This window comes from Myodes glareolus, chromosome 13, assembly GCF_982192425.1.
Source record: "Myodes glareolus chromosome 13, mMyoGla1.1, whole genome shotgun sequence".
NCBI classification, from domain to species: Eukaryota; Metazoa; Chordata; class Mammalia; order Rodentia; family Cricetidae; genus Myodes; species Myodes glareolus.
Window position 1 is genome coordinate 56,341,052 of NC_142038.1, and position 21,697 is coordinate 56,362,748.

A 21,697-nucleotide genomic window follows, 5' to 3' on the forward strand; every position below is an offset into this window, starting at 1 on the left:
CAGAATTCATGGTTTAGTAACTAATGAAAGGGTGAATGTTTATTTGTAAGTGGAAGGCATGCCATTACTGCATCAATGGCTGAGTGGTCAAAACAGGAAAGTTTGAGTTTACTGTAGTCTGTACAAACATGCAGTCTCATTTACGGTGCTGTTTTGCTCAGTCTAACAAGGATCTGTGTGGGGGGTGTGTTTTCTTTTTTTTATTTTAGATGAACTTGAGTTTTGCAATAGACTTAAAATTTTTATAAACTTAATTGTCGAAAACTGCAAATAAAATATACTCAATACTGAAAGTTGTGGAATCTTACTTTAACTAAGCAAAGATATGTGGCATTTGTTTATGTTGCATTTTCAAAGATGTAAAGATGTGTTGCATTTGTTTAGCAATGTAAAGATGTTTTTCTTTGCCTGCCTGAGGCACTTGATTCGTCGAATAAAAGCTGAACATGCAATAGTTAGGGGGTAGAAGAATAGTTGGGGCTGGTGGGCAGAGAGAATAAGTAGAGAGGAGAGCAGAAGAGAAGAGAGAAGGGGGGAGGAAGAGAGGGAGATGTCCATGGCCAGCCATCCAGACAGCAGTCAACCAGCCAGACACAGAGGAAAGAGCAAAAATAGGACATACAGAATGAAAGAAAGGTTAAAGGAAAAAAAAACCCAAGGCAAAATGTAGATGAAGAGAAACAGGTTGAGTCAGTGGCCGAAGTATAAGATAAGATGGAGCAATCAAAGCTAATAAGAAATGTCCTTGTCATGATTTGGGAACTGACTGGTGGTCCCAAGGTAAGCCTGTTGTAACTGAAAGCTTAAAATTTAACACAAGCTTCATGGTTTCAATTTTGAATGCCAGTTTTAACTAAACAGAAGTCCTTTTGGTTGTTTAGAATTGGGGTTTTGGTTTGTTTTGGTGTGTGATTTTATTAATATTTACTTGTAAATGAATTTTGAGATTTGTGTAATTATAAAGCATTTCATAAATATGTGTATATAAAGAATCAAATATGAAAATATATGATAGCCACATACACAGCGACATAAGTTTAAGGGTATAAAACGTGTCAACTTAACTATAGACTTTTCTATTCCATTTCTCTCCTGCTCAAATTGCCTTTATTTTCTAGAAGAAACAACTCCCATATATTTTTCTCAAAAATATCCTGAAGGAATTAATAAAAAATTTAAACTACTCACAGTGAATTCTGTGTCAAGATACCAACAGCAGCACCTTTATCTCACTACCTATTTGGGGTGCCACCCCATGAACACATCACAACCCTACTTACGTGTTGATCTTTATCTGGGGTCTCTGTCATTGTTCAGTATTATACTACATGTTTAGTGCTTAAAGTATATCCCATAGCTACAATTTGTTAAGTCATTACAGTCACCTATTTATACTTCTCCAAAGCATGAATACACTGATATGAAAATCATATGAGGATGGATTTAGATGATTACGTTTCATTTCATTTCATAATTTAGTTCCAAACATTTTGTAATTTTCATGTAATTTCACTTCACCTACATGGAAGTATATTTTTCACAAAGACTTGGAGATTTCTTAGTTATGTTTCCTACTGATTTCTAGCTCAGTTCCATTTGTTTGAAAATATGCTGTGATGTTTATTCATTGAAGTATTTTCAGACCTGGTTTAGCATGGAATCTGATGCTTACTTGAAAATAGCACAAGTATTCGTGGCACCGGGTATAGCACCAAATACTTGAAAGTTATATCAACTATTTGCATTGCTTTGTTCAATATATTCTTACTGACTTTTTCTGCCTTGTTCTTTCAACTGCCAAGAGCTGTATGTTAAGAATCTCATATAATGTTGTGGATTTTAGTAATATCAGTTTTTTTTGTTGAAACAAGTTTATACACATATTATTTTTCCAGTGGATTGAATTTGTCATTATAAAACATTTCCCTTATAATCTAGTAATATTCTTTATTACAGTGTCCCCTTTACCTGGTGTTTATGTCTTATATCAGTTTTTTTCGTGTAAGTTTAAATCTCATTCATTACAATGTGTTGTACATGCAGGAGATTAAAGAAAACAGAAAATATGTTCACAAAGCACAGTTGATACTGAAAATGTACAATTTAATGTGAAGCTCCATGACTTTCATTCCAGATGCCTTTTCTAATTGTATAGAAGATGTTCTCTGAATTACATACACTTTGAGTCTAGTTAATTTCAGTATGTGATGTTTTGTTAATTGGAAAGATTTTTTTTTAAAAAAAGTAAAGTTTCTATAAAAAAGAAAACAAAACATAGATGCCGGTATCACAGGTACTGCAAACCAGGTTAGAGTATACGCCTGAAGTGGACTGTTAAGAGTGAGAAGAAGGACTGTGCTGTGTTCAAGAGGTGGCGGAAGGGCTCTCTTGTGTGTAAGGGGTAGGGAGAGAGGCTCTCCTGTGTGTAAGGGATTGGGGAAATGGCTGTCCTGTGTGTAAGGGTGGGGGAATGGCTCTCCTGTGTGTGAGGGGCAGGGAGAGGGGCTCTCCTGTGTGTAAGGGATTGGGGAAAGGGCTGTCCTGTGTGTAAGGGGTAGGGGAATGGCTCTCCTGTGTGTGAGGGGCAGGGAGAGGGGCTCTCCTGTGTGTAAGGGATTGGGGAAAGGGCTGTCCTGTGTGTAAGGGGTAGGGTAAGGGCTCTCCTGTCTGTAAGGAGTTGGGGGACAGGATCTCCTGTAGGCAGCTTAAAGACATTTGGAATCAGGTCTTGTTCTTACTGTTCAAGATTTTGATAAGAAGCTTACAGAGTCTGATGCTCACCTATTAATCTTTTGTAAAAATCTTCTTTTATTGTTTAAAATAATTGCTTAAATGTTTGAAAGTATAATTGCATCATTCTCTCCCTCCAAACCTCCCCTTGCTCTTGTCTCAGATTCATGAATGGAGGCCCCTGTCCACTTCAGCATGGCTGTCTAAACATTATCTAAAATTTGGATAGAGTTTTAATGCCAAGTTTCAAATTGTTAAGATGGCAAACAGAAAGAAGGTGGAAACTCAAGGACACAGGAAATAGCATCATAGAGTCAACTAAACTCAGCACTCTGCTGCTGCAGGTTGCAGAAGAGCAGAGTAATGCGAGGCAGCGCATGGTGGAATCGTTAAGTGCTATTAATCCTATAGATGCAGTGTATGAACCTCATCCCTAGGAACCTGTGATTAGCTCAACGCCTTCCCAGGTTCTTGCCTTCAGAACCTTCTTTGTCATATGAGTCAGAGTGCATCTATCTTCTCTGCTTGTCAGAGCTGCATTAGCTACCTTGTGACATCACCAGACTGTAACATCAAATAGGACAGGCAGTGGGAAGTCACCACCTATCAGCAGCCTAACTCCTCTCAACCCTGTCACCTTGTGTCCAAATATAGTCCCAGAGTTCTCTAACTCTAGCAGTAAAGATAAGTTCTACGATGCTGATGAATTCAACCAAAATGACTCATCCTCAAACTGCTTAATAGATTCTTCTGGATCTGCCTTCATCTTCAGACACAGCCATTCAGGAAATAGCCTACAACACCCAGACAACTCAAAATCATTGAATTTCTCCATGTCCAAAAGAACAAATTATGGGGTTCTTTTTTTTATTCATATGACAGCAGAAATGCAAATGGGTAAGTAGGGCCAATGGAGGAACACAGACTATCATGCCCAAGCGAGGCTCTGAATGGACCTTAGGAAGGGAGTTGTTCCAATATTTATTCTTTAAAGAAAATGTAGTTTTTTCTTTCTTTCTTTCTTAAAAATTTCCACCTCCTCCCCTCCTCCTTTTCCTTCCCCCTCCCCACCTTTCCCTTCCTCTCTAGTCCTAAGAGCAGTCAGGGTTCCCTGCCACGTGGGAGGTCCAAGGTCCTTCCCCCTCCATCCTGGTCTATAAAGGTGAGCATCCAAACAAACCAAGCTCCCACAAAGTCAGTCCATGCAGTAGAATCAAAACCCAGTGCCATTGTCCTTGGCTTCTCAGTCAATCCTCCATGTCAGCCACGTTCAGAGAGTCTGGTTTGATCACATGCTCCATCAGTCCCAGTCCAGCTGGCCTTGGTGAGTTCCCATTAGATTAGCCCCACCATCACAGTGGGTGGGTGCACCCTTCGTGGTCCTGACTTCCTTTCTTATGTTCTCTCTCCTTCTGCTCCTCATTTGGGCCTTGGGGGCTCAGTCCAGTAATCCAATGTGGGTCTCTGTCTCTATCTCCATCCATCGCCAGATGAAGGTTCTATGGTGATATTCAAGATATTCATCAGAGTGGCTATAGTATAGGGCCAATTCAGATGCCCTCTCCTCAGCTGCTCAAGGAACAAGCTGGGGACATCTCCTTGGACACCTGGGAACCCCTCTAGAGTCCAGTCTCTTGCCAACCCTCAAAATGGCTCCCTTAATTTAGATATATACTTCCCTGCTCCCATATCCACTCCTCCTCCATTCCAACACCAAATGACACGGTGTCTTTTTGGTCAATAGAGTTATAATAGAAGGACACCACATATCTGATTTGCACAAATGAAGAAAAAAGTGAGAGAGTTGGGACCAGAATGGTTATGAGTCCTGCTGCCTTTAGAAGGATGTCAATTTAAAAATCAAAACCATTTTATATAGCAACTGAAGCAAAACACAAGCTTGAAGAAAGACAAAGTACAGAAGCCCATGAAAGAATAGAAAATGGAATTTGGTGAGAGATGGGGTTATTCCATAGAGACAAAGAAAGCTGATCTGTGATGCAGCCTTACAGGAATGTCTTGGTGTGGGGAAGGATCAGGCTGGCAACTCAGTTCATACCTGGTGACCAGGCCAGCAGGCATAATGAAGCAGCAACTCCTCTTCATCAGGGCAACCTATCACTCTCTTCTTATTGCAGTGTTTCCTACCTCTGGGACACTGAACTTTGTGAGCCAGATGAACAATGAAAGTGGGGAATGCTTCCCTTTATTTATTTCCCTCTGTGACAGTCACAATTTTAACTTCAGTTCTAAGAAAAATAGCAGGCTTTTCTGAACCTTATGCTTTGACAAACAGTTATGAAGCCAAGTCACAGTATTCAGGACTCTATTTCCGCTGTTCAAGCATAGAAACTTCATTTACTCTTCACATGTTAAACACCATGGATCACGTGTCAAGTTTTAAGCTGGAGAAAGGCTAATTTATCACAGTGACAGTGTTTTTCTTCTTGATTCCTTCGTCAGAAAGTTGTTTTTGAAAGTCCATCATGCACTGTTAGATGAGATCTCTGAATTATATAAGAATCTCCACTTCAGCACTTGAAATGTTCCCAGCACAGTCATTCTATAGATGATGCCAAGACCCCCAAAACTCATCTATGATGTCAGTACTACTCTTTTGTGTAAAAGAAGAGAAAGCAGACACCAAAAGACCACCTCACTTATCTATGATTGCAAATCAAAAAACAGTTAAGATGGGACTTAAGGTGGAATTCACCTACAGCTGTGCTGTTGACCACTGAGCTTCCATGCAGGTTTTGATATTTGAAGAACTGGCTTTGAGTTATACTGACTTTTCCTGTAAGGGATTCAGATTTCTCATTTGTCCTTCAAGTCTAGAAATTCTAGAACTTTCTCACAATCAAATATCACTTTTTGCCTTTGTTCATAAAGTTGAAACACAAAGGCCAGAGTGAGGAGAACATTTTTTTAATAAAAGAAAAGCCTCCCTTCTCTTTCTAATATTGTTTATTTCCCTCCCTAGGTCTCTACAGAAGAAGGCATGAATCTTGCTCGAGAATACAGCTGTGCCTTCTTTGAGACCTCTGCAGCCCTCCGATTTGGTATTGATGATGCTTTTCAAGGCTTAGTGCGAGAAATTCGCAGGAAGGAATCCATGCTGTCCTCGATGGAAAAGAAATTAAAGAGGAAGGACAGCCTGTGGAAGAAGATAAAAGCCTCGCTGAAGAAGAAGAGAGAAACCATGACATGACACTTTGCTTTTGTGCCCATCCCGTTTCTCTTTCTGGATTTTATCAACTAGGCAATTGTTCCTCTCCCTCCCTGCCTCCATGTTCCCCCACTCTCAATATCTACCTGCAGGCAAAAATTAGACTTCTATAACTGTGTGTCTTGAGATAGTTTTATTTTGCCTTTAACAGCTGGATAGATTTTGTCAATCAACTGGATAATGCTATTTAGATTTTACAATATATTACCAAATAAAATTAACATTCCAATTGCCTCATTTTCCTGTAAAGAGTTGCTTCATTTCGTATGCTGTCTGGTTATAAAGAAAATATGCAAACTTGTAGCTGGGATGATAAAAGGCTTAGGGGATCTGCTTTTGCCTGATAGCTCTGGCTGTTTGCACTTCACAAATCTGTAAATAATGAAGAGGCTGAAAGGGTGCAAAGCAAAAGGCCAAGCCTGGTCTTCTCTTAAGTGGAAGAGTTTTGGTATTTCTTCTTGAGTCCTCTATAGGTGAGCATTAGAAAAATGGCTGATAATATAAACTGATGGGTTGTTAAAGAACAAAAATGATATGTCCCCATAGTCACAGTGCTCAGCCTGCCATACACTGTTAAAGAATTATCACTGTGAATTTATAGTGAAGAAAGAAAGTGGTTCCTGCGGTGGGAAGACAGATACTATGTGAACTTGGTGATACATATGCCCAAGAAAGGAGCTGTGACCCTCTCAATAAATTCCTCTTAGGATTGCTTCACCTGCATAGTGGCCATCTGTGTGCAGGGATGTGGCCTTCGCAAACCGAATGTTCTATTCATATTGCTAAATTCCCTGTCTCATTTTCCTTAAAATACTTCAAGAAGCTGTCATCGGAAGTGCTGTTGTTATTTGTCTTACAATGGTTCATTGTGTAAAATAAAATCTCCCATTCACCCTTTTTCCCCTTGTGTAAATTAGTTTGTTTAAACCCAAGCTCAGAAAGCAGGCACTGGAAAGAATGATAATGGACACGTGAAAAGGAAAGAACTAAAAAGTTAAGCCTAAAATAGAATCTGTCAAAGCAATTTTCATGGATTGAGGGCAGTTTTATCATAAATTAGGGAACAGCAGGGTTGAGGGACAAGAATCTCATCCACTCAATTTTTTTCCCTTCTTTGGCTCACGATGCTTCTGGAACTGGCTAAGTGCTGAGATTAGAGAAATGAATCATTCAGACATGGACCCTGACTTCCTGTAGTTTAACATTTACTTGGCAGATTCACTTCACTGAAATAATACTGGAATCATAAATTCTTGTAAAGGAAAAAGACACACTTCATGTATATAGATACAAGGGAAATATAGGTTAGGGTTTTATCAATTTCTAGCTGTTGAAATAAAACTCAGCGTTTTAGAATATTAAATTTTGGGGTGATTTTATACCTTAGACTAGGATTCTTTTCTTAGGCTCAAGAAGTTGGTGTTATTGATCTTTTGTTGCAATAACTGTCACTATATCCCTTGAGTTTTTCTAAAGTCACATTGTTTATACAGTTTTCTTCATCCTGAAATTCTGATAAAACCAAATCCATTACACATTTCTCTTCTAAGGTATTTATCATTAGAAAGGTATGTCCGAAAAGAAAAGAAAGTGAGATAAAAATTAAGATTGCTAAAAGGCTCTAAGTCATTATAAAGTTAAATTTATGTTTGGTGGGCACATAAAAATTATACATGTTACTAAAGTTCCATGTAGTGAAGGATTCTGATAGTTAGAATCTGTCTTTGCCTTCTACTCCTTCCATTTTGAACAGCTAATCTTGTTTTTTCTGTTAAGTTGCTCATTCAGCCCCAGCATTCCTTTGTGTCCTGAGACTGAGACATAAGCCCCTCAGTCTATCTCCTGTCCCCAAGAAAATGCAATTTAGAAAATAATTGGTACTATTTTCTCCATGACCAGTCTGTCTATTTGTAAACCTAGTGATTTCGTTGTCCATGTGTTATACCTGACACATTTTCTATACAACCAAGTACTTAGGAGCTTTATTTTTCCTTTGATTTTTAAATACTCTGCTACTGACTCTAAATGTCTTATTCATTGTTACTTTTACTATTTCTTCTTCACTATAACCCTTGAGTAAATAATTTATATCACTTAAATTATTTGTATATAATTAATAACTTATGCTAAATAATTGTCATCATCTAAAAATTCTCTATAAAAGTTGGATTAGAGAATAGATTTCCTCTATAGCTACATTCAATGACTATTGAATCATTTCAACTGGTATAAGGTCAAAATACTAGGATTTTTGTCTGTGACAATAGTCTGTAACTTTGTATCTGTATCCTGGTCATCTCATGACATCTCTAAAAATAAGAAATTCACAATGTGCCTGTGATACTCTACTTTTAGTGTCTCTGGCATTTTCTAGCCTGGGACTCCAAATTTTAATCAGACTTTTCTCATTTTACAATCCTAAAACTTCTTTAGGTATAGGTATAATAGCAGCCTCACTCATCACTACCTATTTTCTCTATATTAGAGTTTCCAGAAAAGCATAACGAATATAATGCAATTTCTATAAAATATTTATTAAATTGACTTATAGGATTACAAATAGTACAATTTCTAAAACAGACACACAGGATGGAGAGCCATAAAATCATTAATAGTTTTGTTTGAAAGATAAAATCTTTGGAAAGAGAAAGAGACCAAAGATATAGTCTCCATCTGAGGCCAACCTCTCCTCTATCTGAGAAGGTTGTGGCCACAAGCTGTAGTTTATGAAATGGTGCAACCCCCCATTGATGAAGGACTTTACAGCTAACTTTCTGATTTTCTCAGACTTTCATTGCTATAACATATTTATGATAATTTACAAAGGTAAAAGAATCTCACTTTTGAGTATATTTTAGATGTTCAAATATATAATTGGTTGGGTCAGAGGCATTTGGATCTATCATAACAAGAACATATGATGAAACAAAGCCACTTACCTCATGGGTTGGGTGTGAAAGAGGAATGTAACATGAAGGCCAGCTTGTGGGGTTTCTGTCTTGCCCGGTACCCCACAGCTGGCAAACCCCAAAGAAAATCACACACAGGACTCCATAAGGCTATAAACTGATTGGCCCATTAGCTCAGGCTTCTTGTTAACTAATTCTTACATCTTCCGGTAACCCATAATTCTTTTCTGTGTTAGCCATATGGCTTGGTACCTTTTTCATCTGTCAGCTCACATGTTGTTTCTTTGGTGGTCTGGGCAGGAATGGCGGAGGAAGCTTTCTGCTTCCCAGAATATTCCCGTTCTCTTTGCTCCACCTCTACTCCCTGTCTGGTTTTCCCACCTATACTTCCTGCCTGGCCAATCAGCATTTATTTAAAATATGATTGACAGAATACAGACAATTCTCCCACACCAGAGGAAGATGCAAGAGATGGAACCCATCATTTCCATGGAGAGCAATAACAAATAATTTAAAGAGATCTCACTAGGTCCTACCTCTTAAAGGCTCATTCACTTCCCAATAAATCTCAAGGGTTTGGATAAAGCTTTCAACTAATAGTCCTTTGGTGTGTTTGTTTAAACTACAGCACTAATCCACTCACCAGACTTCTCTGAAAAATCTTTATGGAAATGTCCAGAAGTATGTTTTACTCATTGTCCACTCAGTAAGTCCAGACAAGTAGTTGACCTCGAAATTCTATCATCACAATTAGGACCATTGTCTGACTTAATGGCTACTTTAAAAAACTGTGCAGAGGATCCTGAAGTAAGAAAACAAAGAAAATGTAAATTTGAAAGTGGTGAAAATAGAAGGATTTCTGAGAGGAATAAATGAAATCTGACCATCAAAGCTGGAGCTAGAAAGAAAGAAACATATAATTCACTTCTCTAGTCTGCACCCAACCCCTCTTGTCCTTCAGTCAAGCTGGTCTCCAGTCCACAACCTGGAATAAGTAGTTTCCTCTAAGACTAATAATTCCAATTGTTCACTTTTATAGAAAAGTCTTTAAATAAAACCCTTTCAAGAGTGTAAATGGTTATGTCAGTGAGTTTTATCCCATTTACTTTAAAATTATTTCATAGCAATTAATCTCATTCATTGAACAGAAAGATTAATTTAAAAACAGTACATGAAAAAACTTTAGTAAGAAAGTCCCCCTCTATAGATGAAAAAGTATGCTCAGAGGAAAGACAATCTGCATATATGATAGACCAGACAGGCTGTCTGCCCTGTGTTCTGGTTGCCCTTACTCTACTCTACACTACTTCTTAGGAGCCTAGCAGGCCAGCAGCTAATTTCTACAGTGACATTGGAGCCATTCTCATTTTATTTTTGATTGTCCCTCCAAAATAAGGCAGAAAGGAAGATGATATGACAATACCAATTTCATTAGATAAAAAATTCTCACCCCAACTGTTGCTAGAATGAATTTAGTTTATGACTGTATCATCCAGTTTTAGTAAAAATGTGTTTGAAAACAGAAGATTTCTGTCACACCTAGCATGCCACTGTGGATCACAATAAAGATTTATTCACTGGACCAACTATGTTGAAATTGGCATATTTTCTAGCTTTCTCTAGAAATGTAATTTAAACCAGCTAATCAATAAATTAAACAAAAACTTTTCTTGAACAGACCCAGAGTAACTCTTTAAAATATATGAAATACTGAGTTTGATTACCCTCCTTTTAAAGTTAGGCAGACAAGTTCCTGGAAACATTGTATGGTTAGTGTGTATAAGCATGGATAGTAGAGTCAGCTAAAGATGTTTAAATGTGTTGTTGGTAGGAAATGCTGAACTCACAGAAATTATGCTATATAATTCTGTGTGGAAGAGGAAAGGGAGACATAAAAGCATATTCAGTGGAATGAACATTATCATGACACATACAGTTTGATCAAAAGAACTATGTGCTACCGACTAGTATCTTCAGCTGGTACTCCAGATGAAGCAAGAACTGTATAACTCGGGGTGAGTCATAGTCTTTGCCTGGTTAAACACTAAGAAACTCCTTTATAAAATCGTGTCAGGGGCAGAGCATTCTCTGAACAGTTTGAGTTGACCTTTGACATATATGGTGCACTTTATTTTATTGTACATAGTCTGATACTAGTGTAGGTTAGTAAGAAAAATCACTGATAATTGTAGGTTAATGATACAAGTCAGTTTGTCCTTTCACATCTCTCAAAGAAAAGAATGCTATAGCAGTACATACATGGCTGCAAAAGCCACACTAAAATGATAAATGACCCAAAAATTCTCAAGCAGCTAACTCATTCAGATAATTCAACATTCATTTTTTCATATACTTATCAACTTGCTCAATATTTCTGAACTCCTCTTGTGTGTATGACACACTGCTTGGAATTATTAATTAATCTGAGCAATGAAACAAACTATTGTATGCTTATGCAAATATTTTCTCACCAGAAACTATTTCAAGACCTAAACTAAGCTCCAGGGAACACAATTGTCCCCAAAGAGCTCAATTATGGCACACAATTCCTGGAGGTTACAGATTATTCACTGAGAAAGACAGCCTTAAAGTGAACTCATCATGTCCAAATTTGTACCATAACCTTTGGTGCCAAGGAGAGTTATGGGATGCCAATATCGTCAATTTTAGAGAACACAGAATTGATTATATTGTTCATATTAGGAAAACTCCGATGAAGAGGCCACTGCAATTTCCTGAATAATGAGGGTTGATATGGTGTTAGAAGGTGAAACACCCTTACTTACCAAGAGGAGAGAGGAAAGTTTCTGATGCTTCCTCAGGAACAACATTCCGGTCATTAGCCCCGTGGTAGGCACATGAATAGCAAATTGGGGGCATGGTTAATAAATGCATCGGTTACATATTGAAACAGAAGATGACATTAGAATAAGGCCTGTGTGTCCATTAAAGTTTCAGTTAGATTCTGGTCTCTATCACAAGAAAAGTAAGGAACTATGGAAGGGCTCAGTGGAGGAATGAAGTAACACACATTTACTGTACGACACAGCAGTTCTGGGTGGAAAGAACAGAAAACAGAAGGTAAAGCAGCATGATTGTGTTGTAGATTCTTATCAATCATCTAACAAATTTGTAATTACTCCAGGCCAAATAAACATTTTAAAGAGTTGGTACTTAACTGGAGAAAAGTTTCACTATAGTTTCCACTGTGATAGTCACACGTTCTTGCCTCCTTTTTACAGAGAATTTCATGAGGCTCTCCCCTGAGCATGTGAAATCTGTTGTTCAGAAAAAGAATTCCACCAGAATTCACCAGAATTCACCAGAATTCTGTGTCCAGGAACCACATCTGTTGCTTGCCTCCGTGTGGTTTCTTCTTCCAATTGTATTTATTCCTATGGTGCCCATCTACAAGGTTAAGGCAATAGTGTCTCCATGATGCTGTCCTGGGTGCTGACCTTCCCATGGTACTATCCAGGGCACAGATACTTTCTCTTGTGCTGTTGAAGATGCTGACTCCTTTCCAAGTACTACCCAGGGTGTCAAATCGTCCACGTTTCTCTACAGACTGTTTATCTTAATTATGTCTCCATTGCTGGCTAAACCACTGTGACCAAAAGCAACTTGAGTAGAAAAGGGTTTATTTCATCTTGCACATTCATCTTTTAGGAAATTCAGGGTCAGAACTCAAGCAGGGGAGGAATATGATAGCAAGAACTAAAGGAGAAGTCTTGGAGGTATGCTTCTGAATTTCTTTCCATTGTTTTCTCAGCCTGCAATCTTCTGAACTCCAGGACCACTCACAAGGAATTGCACTGCTATTCCCATATAGTTTATTAATTAAGAAAGTGCTCCCACAAGATTATCTGAAGGTCTGCATTTTGGGGGTCAATTCAGTTGTGGTCCCTTATTTTTAGGTAAATTTAACTTGTATCAAATTGACAAACAAGCAAAAGCAAACAAACAAAACTAACCATCGCACTGTCAAATCTTCCACAGTGCTCTCTAGGGTGCTATCATCAGAAAGTTAATTTTCTACCTGCTGCAGCACCTAAGTTTTGCTGAGACAACTTAATTCTCCAGAATGAATTCTTGGTAAATGGGAACACACAGTAGGAACTGATATAAATGAAATAGTTTTCTCCTGTTATTTATTGTTCAATGCTGTGATACATTGGGTTTGGGGAGCAACCTGTAGAAAAGAGCAAAAGAGAAGAGGAGTATATCCAACTCAGTTAGGATAAGCAGATATGTTTGTAAATGATTGATTATGACTGTTCTGAAGAAACGCTGTGAACTTGAAAGAGGTTGCAAGTAAGGGAAATGGGTGTTATTGCATTGCAACCAACTAGACATTAGGAATTTCATAAATTTTCAGAAAATTTGTGATTTCTTATTTTAGATAAGAAGAATTAATGAAATAAAATGAACATTTAATCTTTCATGATTTTCTTCCGACATCACATTTCTATATCAAGGTCTCTAATAAGCATGGACTAATCAGTTAATGCTTTTGAAACATAAGCAGTTAATACCTCTAACTCTAAATTTTTAGATTTATGAGGGAAAACAGAAAATAAACACATAAAAATCCATTTAAAAACTGCTAAAGAATACAGTTTTACTGAGAAACTCTCCTTTTCTACATTCTTAACAAATATTTCTTCTCAGTAGGTCTGAGGAGCCAAACTAGTGTCTTGAATGCCTCTTTTTCTTGATCCTAATTTTCTTCATAATCTGTTCTTGTTCAGAAAAAAATGGGTTATTCTCAAAATTACTTAACAATAAAATAAGGCAGAGGTAGGGAATTGGTTTACCCAGATCTCTGGTATTAATGAGAACAGGAGTGACTTATATGAGAAACTGTAAAAAGTTTACTCAGAAAATCAAAATCCTCAGCACCAATTATCAACAAAATCATGGTAGTAGGGATATCTGTTTATACAACAAAGTAACAAAGATGCTTTATTCCTTGAGCATTCTCTTTATAATCTACTATGAAAATTCTCCAACAGATATCAATAAAGAGATTAAATCCAGAAAGTGGCCACTGGGTAGAATATTAAGGGACTGGAAAAGATTACATTGAAACTCTTGAGTGTTCTTTTGGTTATAGATTTCCTCAAGTTATGATGAGGAGGGCAAAATAAGAAACAAACATTTAAAAATACCAAGTAAGTAAAAAAAGAGAAATAAAAGACATGAGTGTAGCAAAAAGGTTGTTATCTCCCAGCCACAGAGAAGTGACCCTGAAGGAACTCAATATTCTATATCTTAGTGCTGTATTTCTAACCCCAAGAACAGTGGAAAATGTATCAGTTATTTTAGTCAATGCCTCTATAGTGTTTTCTAATAGCATCCTTCAAATTTAAAATAATCATATAAATGGAAAGTCTCCTGAAAATTGAAAAAAAATTTCTGAACTCATTCAGGAATTTTTACTGACACCAAATCAGAAAATATGTCATAAAATTCAAAATACATAAAATATTTCTGACAAACTTAGATTCAAGTAATAAGATTGTATCAATATCATGAAAGGAATATAAGCACAGCAAATTTATAAATGTATAAATACTGTCATGTGCACTGGTCACTTGGTAGAACTTCCTTTATGTGAGCAGTTAGAGATAAAAATCACCTATCATATCATCTGGTGGAGAAAAATAATTTCACAAAACATAATGGCAACCCAAGATAGCTAATAAAAAAGGACAAGAAAAATGTCAGAAAAAAACTCTCTGCAATTTAACAGTAGAAGAACTAAACTTGGCTGAGCTTGACTATATACAAAAACTCAGCATAGAAAAATACTTAGCAATAAAAGACTGAAGGCACCTCTCCTGAGGTGTATGGTGATGTTCATACTGTCACTGGTGTTTAGCATAGTATTGAGTTCTCTGTCCACTTTAGTAAGACAGGGTCATGAGATAAGTGGTAATTATAAAGATATTCTAATGAGCAAGAATGATGCAAACTGATATCTACTTGGAGACAATATTTTCTATATAGAAATATCTTAGGATTGTTTAAAAAGAGTAAGATTAGTCAGTTCAACAACTGACTAGCAACTGACATAGTAATATGTCAGCACAAAAAATTCATTCTAATTTTCCTACACCAAAATATTAGAAACAATTTAAAGGTGCACCACCATCTACAATTGCTCTAGAGACAATAAAATGAAATAAACCCATGAAAAACGTGTAAAATTTATATGATTCTCCCTTCCTCCTGTGGCCATAAAATTTCCCCAGCTCAGCTCCCTTGAGTGCTGGACCTGGGCGGTAAGCACAACCTGGCAGGAGGCAGTTCCTGCGTTTCAATAGCCTGCCTGAGGACAGGTGGGTCCTTTGTCAGATCAGCGACATTCCTGGCCAGCAAGGGGCACTGAGCCTCTGGTGGACATACATCGGAGGGGTGAGTTTGCTCCTGGCCAGTGGCAGAAGCCCAGCAAGGAGAAGTTCAGACTTTCCCCATCCCCCTTGACTCCCTGGTCACCCTGCAGTGGTGGCTCCACCCTGCTAAGCTCTCCCACCTCCCATCCAAGCTTTCATCCAGGTATACCTTCCTATATTTCTCCCTTCCCCCTGGGGCCATAAAATTTCCCCAGTTCAGCTGCCTTGTGCAATGGGCCTGGGCGGTAAGCACAACCTGGCAGGAGGCAGTTCCTGTGTTTCAATAGCCTGCCTGAGGAAAGGTATGCCTTCTGTCAGTGAAGTCCCTGACCAACAAGGGAACCTGACCCAATATAAGAAGATCCAATAGAGAGCATTTGAAGGAAGAGATGGGCAGACACCAAGGCAAGACCTCATCCAACAATCTGAAAAACAACATGAAAACACCAGACCCCAACAACCCTACAGTAGAAGGACTTGAACACCTTAATCCAGAAGAAGTGGAAAAAAGTGCCATTATGAAAGCAATAGAGTCCTTTAAACAGGATATGAAAAACTCCCTTAAAGAATTGGATGAGAAGTATAAAAAAGGTTTGAAGAAATGAGTAAAGAAATGGATGAGAAGTATAACAAAAAGTTTGAAGAAATGAGTAAATCCGTGAATAATACCCTGGGAAACCAAGAAAAAACAATCACACAGGTAATGGAAACAGTTCAAGAATTGAAAACTGAAATGGAGGCAATGAAGAAAAAACAAACCCAGGGCTGGCTGGATATGGAAAATCTAGGTAAACGAACAGAGACTACAGAATCAAGCATAACCAATAGAATACAAGAGATGGAAGAACGAATCTCAGATTCTGAAGACTCCATAGAGAAAATAAACGTTATGATCAAAGAAAACGGCAAATCCAACAAATTCTCAATACAAAACATTCAAGAAATCTGGGACACAATAAAAAAACCAAATCTAAGAATAATAGGGATTGAAAAAGGAGAAGAATTGCAGATCAAAGGCCCAGAAAATATATTCAACAAAATTATAGAAGAAAACTTTCCCAACCTAAAGAACGATATTCCTATGAAGGTTCAAGAAGCATACAGAACACCGAATAGACTTGATCAAAAAAAAAAAATCCCCTCGCCATATAATAATCAAAACACAAAATGTTCAGATTAAAGAAAGAATATTAAGAACTGCAAAGGAAAAAGGTCAAGTGACTTATAAAGGTAAACCTATCAGACTTATACTGGACTTCTCTATGGAAACCATGAAAGCCAGAAGGTCCTGGATAGATGTACTACAGAAACTAAGAGACCATGGATGGAAGCCCAGACTACTATACCCAGCCAAGCTATCGTTCATTATCAATGGAGAGAACAAAATATTCCAGAATAAATGCAAATTTAAACAATTCGTAGCAACAAATCCAGCCTTACAAAAAGTAATAGAAGGAAAATCGCAACCCAAGGAATCCGACACTTCCTACAATAACTCAGATATCTAGCTACCCTTCACAACCACAACTCAAAGAAGGGAAACACACAAACTCTACTACACACAAGAAAATAAAAATAAAAAAAAAATAACCGGAGTCAACAACCACTGGTCATTAATATCACTTAATATTAATGGACTCAACTCACCTATAAAAAGGCACAAACTAAGAAATTGGATACAAAAACAGGATCCAACATTCTGATGTTTACAAGAAACACACCTCAACCACAAAGACAGACATCTACTCAGAGTAAAGGGTTGGGAAAAGGTTTTCCAATCAAATGGACCTAAGAAACAAGCAGGTGTGGCCATTCTAATTTCCAACAAAATTGACTTCAAACTAAAATCAATCAGAAGAGATGGAGATGGACATTTCATACTCATAACAGGAACAATTCATCAGAAAGAAGTCTCAATCCTGAATATCTATGCCCCTAATATAAAAGCACCCACTTATGCAAAAGGAAAACTTTTAGAACTCAAGGCAGTCATCAAACCACACACACTAATAGTAGGAGACTTCAACACTCCTCTCTCACCAATGAACAGGTCAATCAGACAGAAACTCAACAGAGAAATAAGAGAATTAATAGAGGCAATGAATCAAATGGACTTAACAGATATCTATAGAACATTCCACCCAAATAGGAAAGAATATACCTTCTTCTCTGCAGCTCATGGAACCATCTTGAAAAATGACCACATACTCAGTAACAAAGCAAACTTCCACAGATACAAAAAAATATTAATAACCACCTGTGTCTTGTCAGATCACCATGGATTAAAGTTACAATTCAACAACAATGCTACCCCCAGGAAGCCAAAAAACTCATGGAGTTGAACTGTCAACTACTAAATCACACCTGGGTCAAGGAAGAAATAAAGAAAGAAATTAAACTCTTCCTTGAATTTAATGAAAATAAAGACACAGCATACTCAAACCAATGGGACACTATGAAAGCAGTGCTAAGAGGAAAGTTCATAGCTAAGTGCCCAATTAAAGAAAATGGAGAAAGCACACATTGGAGACTTAACAGCACACTTGAAAGCTCTAGAAAAAAAAGAAGCTGATTCACCCAGGAGGAGTAGAAGACTGAAAATAATCAAACTGAGGGCTGAAATCAACAAAATAGAAACACAGAAAACAATCCAAATAATCAATGAAATAAAAAGCTGGTTTTTGGAGAAAATGAACAAGATCGACAAACCCCTCTCCAAACTAATCAAACGGCAGAGAGAGAACATGCAAATTAATAAGGTCAGAAATGAAAAGGGAGACATAACCACAGACACAGAGGAAATTCAGAGAATCATTAGATCTTACTACAAAAGCCTGTATGCCATAAAATTGGAAAATGTACAAGAAATGGATATTTTTTTAGATAACTACCATATACCAAAGTTGAACCAAGACCAGTTGAACAATCTAAATAGACTACTGTCAGTCATGAAGAATTAGAAGCTGTTATCAAAAATCTACCTACCAAAAAAAGCCCAGAACCAGATGGTTTCAATACAGAATTCTAACAGAACTTCCAGGAAGAGCTAATACCTACACTCCTTAATGTATTTCACAATGTAGAAAGAGAAGAATCATTGCCAAACTCTTTTTATGAAGCTACAGCTACCTTGATACCAAAACCACACAAAGACACAACCAAGAAAGAGAATTACGGCCAATCTCACTCACAAACATCGATGCAAAAATTCTCAATAAAATACTGGCAAACCAAATCCAAGAACACATTAGAAAAATTATCCATTATGATCAAGCAGGCTTCATCCCAGAGATGCAGGGTTAGTTCAACATATGCAAATCTATCAATGTAATCCATCATATAAATAAACTGGAAGAAAAAAACCATATGATCATTTCATTGGATGCTGAAAAGCATTTGACAAAATTCAACACCCCTTTATGATAAAGGTGTTGGAGAGATTGGGTATACGAGGATCATACCTAAATATAATAAAAGCAATATATAGCAAGTCGACAGCTAACATCAAATTGAATGGAGAGAAACTCAAAGCTATTCCACTAAAATCAGGAACACGACAAGGCTGTCCACTCTCTCCATACCTCTTCAATATAGTGCTTGAAGTTCTAGCAATAGCAATAAGACAACATTAGGGGATCAAGGGGATTCAAATTGGAAAGGATGAAGTTAAACTTTCGTTATTTGTAGACGATATGATAGTGTACATAAGCGACCCCAAAAACTCTACCAAAAAACTCCTACAGCTGATAAACACCTTTAGTAATGTGACAGGATACAAGATCAACTCCAAAAAATCGGTTGCCCTCCTATACACAAAGAATAAAGAAGCAGAGAGGGAAATCAGAGAACCATCACCTTTAACGATAGCCACAAATAACATAAAATATTTGGGGGTAACTTTAACCAAGGAAGTGAAAGACCTATTTGACAAGAACTTTAAATCTTTGAAGAAAGAAATTGTGGAGGATACCAGAAAATGGAAAGACCTCCCCTGCTCTTGGATTGGGAGAATCAACATAGTAAAAATGGCAATTCTACCAAAAGCAATCTATAGATTCAATGCAATCCCCATCAAAATCCCAGCAAACTTCTTCGCAGACCTTGAGAGAACAATAATCAACTTTATATGGAAAAACAAAAAACCCAGGATAGCCAAAACAATCTTATACAATAAAGGAACTTCTGGAGGCATTACCATCCCTGACTTCAAACTCTATTACAGAGCTACAGTATTGAAAACAGCTTGGTATTGGCATAAGAACAGAGAAGTCGACCTATGGAATGAATAGAAGACCCGGATATCAACCGGTTCAATAGAAACCTATGAACACTTGATTTTCGACAAGGGAGCTTAAGGTATACAATGGAAGAAGGAAAACATCTTTAACAAATGGTGTGGCATAACTGGATGTCAGCCTGTAGAAGAATGAAAGTAGATCCATATCTATCACCATGCACAAAAATCACGTCCAAATGGATTAAAGACCTCAACATTAATCTGACCACTTTGAACCAGCTAGACGAGAAAGTAGGAAGTAGTCTACAAGACATAGGCACAGGAGACCACTTCCTAAGTAGAACCCCAGTAGCACAGGCAATAAGAGAATCAATGAAAAAATGGGACCTACCGAAACTGAGAAACTTCTGTAAAGCAAAGGACACTGTCAGTAAGACAAAAAGGCTGCCTTCCGATTGGGAGAAGATCTTCACTAACCCCTCATCAGACAAAGGTCTGACCTCCAAAATATACAAAGAACTCAAGAAACTAGACACTAAAACTCTAATTAACCTAATTAAAAAATGGGGTACTGAACTGAACAGAGAATTCACAACAGATAATCTTCGAATGGCCAAAAGGCACTTAAGGACTTGCTCAACCTCCTTAGCAATCAGGGAAATGCAAATCAAAACCACTTTGAGATACCATCTTACACCTGTCAGAATAGCCAAACTCAAAAACACCAATGATAGCCTATGCTGGAGAGGATGTGGAGTGAGGGGAACACTCATCCATTGTTGGTGGGAATGCAAACTTGTGCAGCCACTGTGAAAATCAGTGTGGTGGTTTCTCAGGAAACTGGGAGTCAACCTCCCTCAGGACCCAGCAATTCCACTCTTGGGAATATACCCAAGAGATGCCCTATCATACTACAAAAGCATTTGTTCAACTATGTTCATAGCAGCACTATTTGTAATAGCCAGAACCTGGAAACAACCTAGGTGCCCCTCAATAGAAGAATGGTTAAAAAGGGCGTGGAACATATACACATTAGAGTTTTACTCAGCGGTAAAAAATAATGACATCTTGAATTTTGCATGCAAATGGATGGAAATAGAAAATGCTTTACTGAGTGAGGTAAGCCAGACCCAAAAAGAGGAATATGGTATGTACTCACTCATAAGTGGATTCTAGCCGTAGTTAAAGGTCTTTGAGCCTATAATTCGTGATCCTAGAGAAGTTAAATAAGAAGGTGAACCTGAAGAAAATCGTGTAGTTATCCTCCTGGATATTGAAAGTAGACAAGATTGCCAGACAAACTGGGGTGCACGGGGGGGGGTGGGTGTGGAAGTAAGGGGAGATGGTTAGAGAGAAGGGAGAGGGGGAGGATTGGGGATGGCTTGGGGGAATGGGATGGGGGGAGGGAGGAAGGATGGATATGGGAGCAGGGAAGTATATATCTCAACTAAGGGAGCCATTTTAGGGTTTGCAAGAAACTTGATTCTGGAGGGGTTCCCAGGCCCAAGGAGAGGTCCCCAGATTGTTCCCTGGGCGGCAGAGGAGAGGGTGTCTGAACTGGCCTTGGCCCATAACCATACTGATGAATATTTTGCATATCACCATAGAACCTTCATCTGTCGATGGATGGAGACAGAGACACATATTGGAACACTGGACTGAACTCCCTAGGTCCAAATGAGAAGAGGAAGGAGGGAGAACGTGAGCAAGAGAGGCAGGACCAGAGGGAACCTTCATCTGATGATAGATGGAGATAGAGACAGAGACCCATATTGGAGCACTGAACTGAGCCCCCAAGGTCCAAATGAGGAGCAGAAGGAAGGAGAACATGAAAAAAGGAAATCAGGCCAGCAAGGGGTGCCTTCGTCCTCTGATACAAGGGGACTGATCTAATGAGAGCTCACCAAGGCCAGCTGGACTGGGACTGAACGAGCATGTGATCAAACCGGAGTCTCTAAATGTGACTGACATGGGGGCTGACTGAGAAGCCATTGACAATGGCATCGGGTCTTGTTTTGTCTGCATGTACTGGCTTTTTGGGATCCTAGTCTGTTTGGATGCTCACCTTCCTAGACCTGGAGGGAGAGGGGAGTAATTTGAACTTCCCACAGGGCAGGAAACCCTGACTGCTCTTAGGACTGGAGAGGGAGGAGGAGAGGGAGTGGGGGGTAGGAGGAGAGGGAGTGGGGGTGGG

At 38.2% G+C, this 21,697-nt stretch overlaps 1 protein-coding gene across 4 annotated transcripts in view; it reads left to right on the plus strand.

The window, feature by feature from the left end:
* Positions 1–6,196, plus strand: part of Rit2 (Ras like without CAAX 2) — a 349,321-nt gene extending 343,125 nt beyond the window's left edge. For all 4 annotated transcript variants that reach the window (XM_085700026.2, XM_048442357.3, XM_085700025.2 and 1 more), the window contains exon 5: positions 5,714–6,196. In XM_085700026.2, coding sequence (XP_085556152.1) covers positions 5,714–5,941 — 228 coding nt within the window. In that variant the 3' untranslated portion in view covers positions 5,942–6,196. The remainder of the gene's footprint in view (positions 1–5,713) is intronic.
* The last annotated feature ends 15,501 nt before the right edge of the window (positions 6,197–21,697 follow it).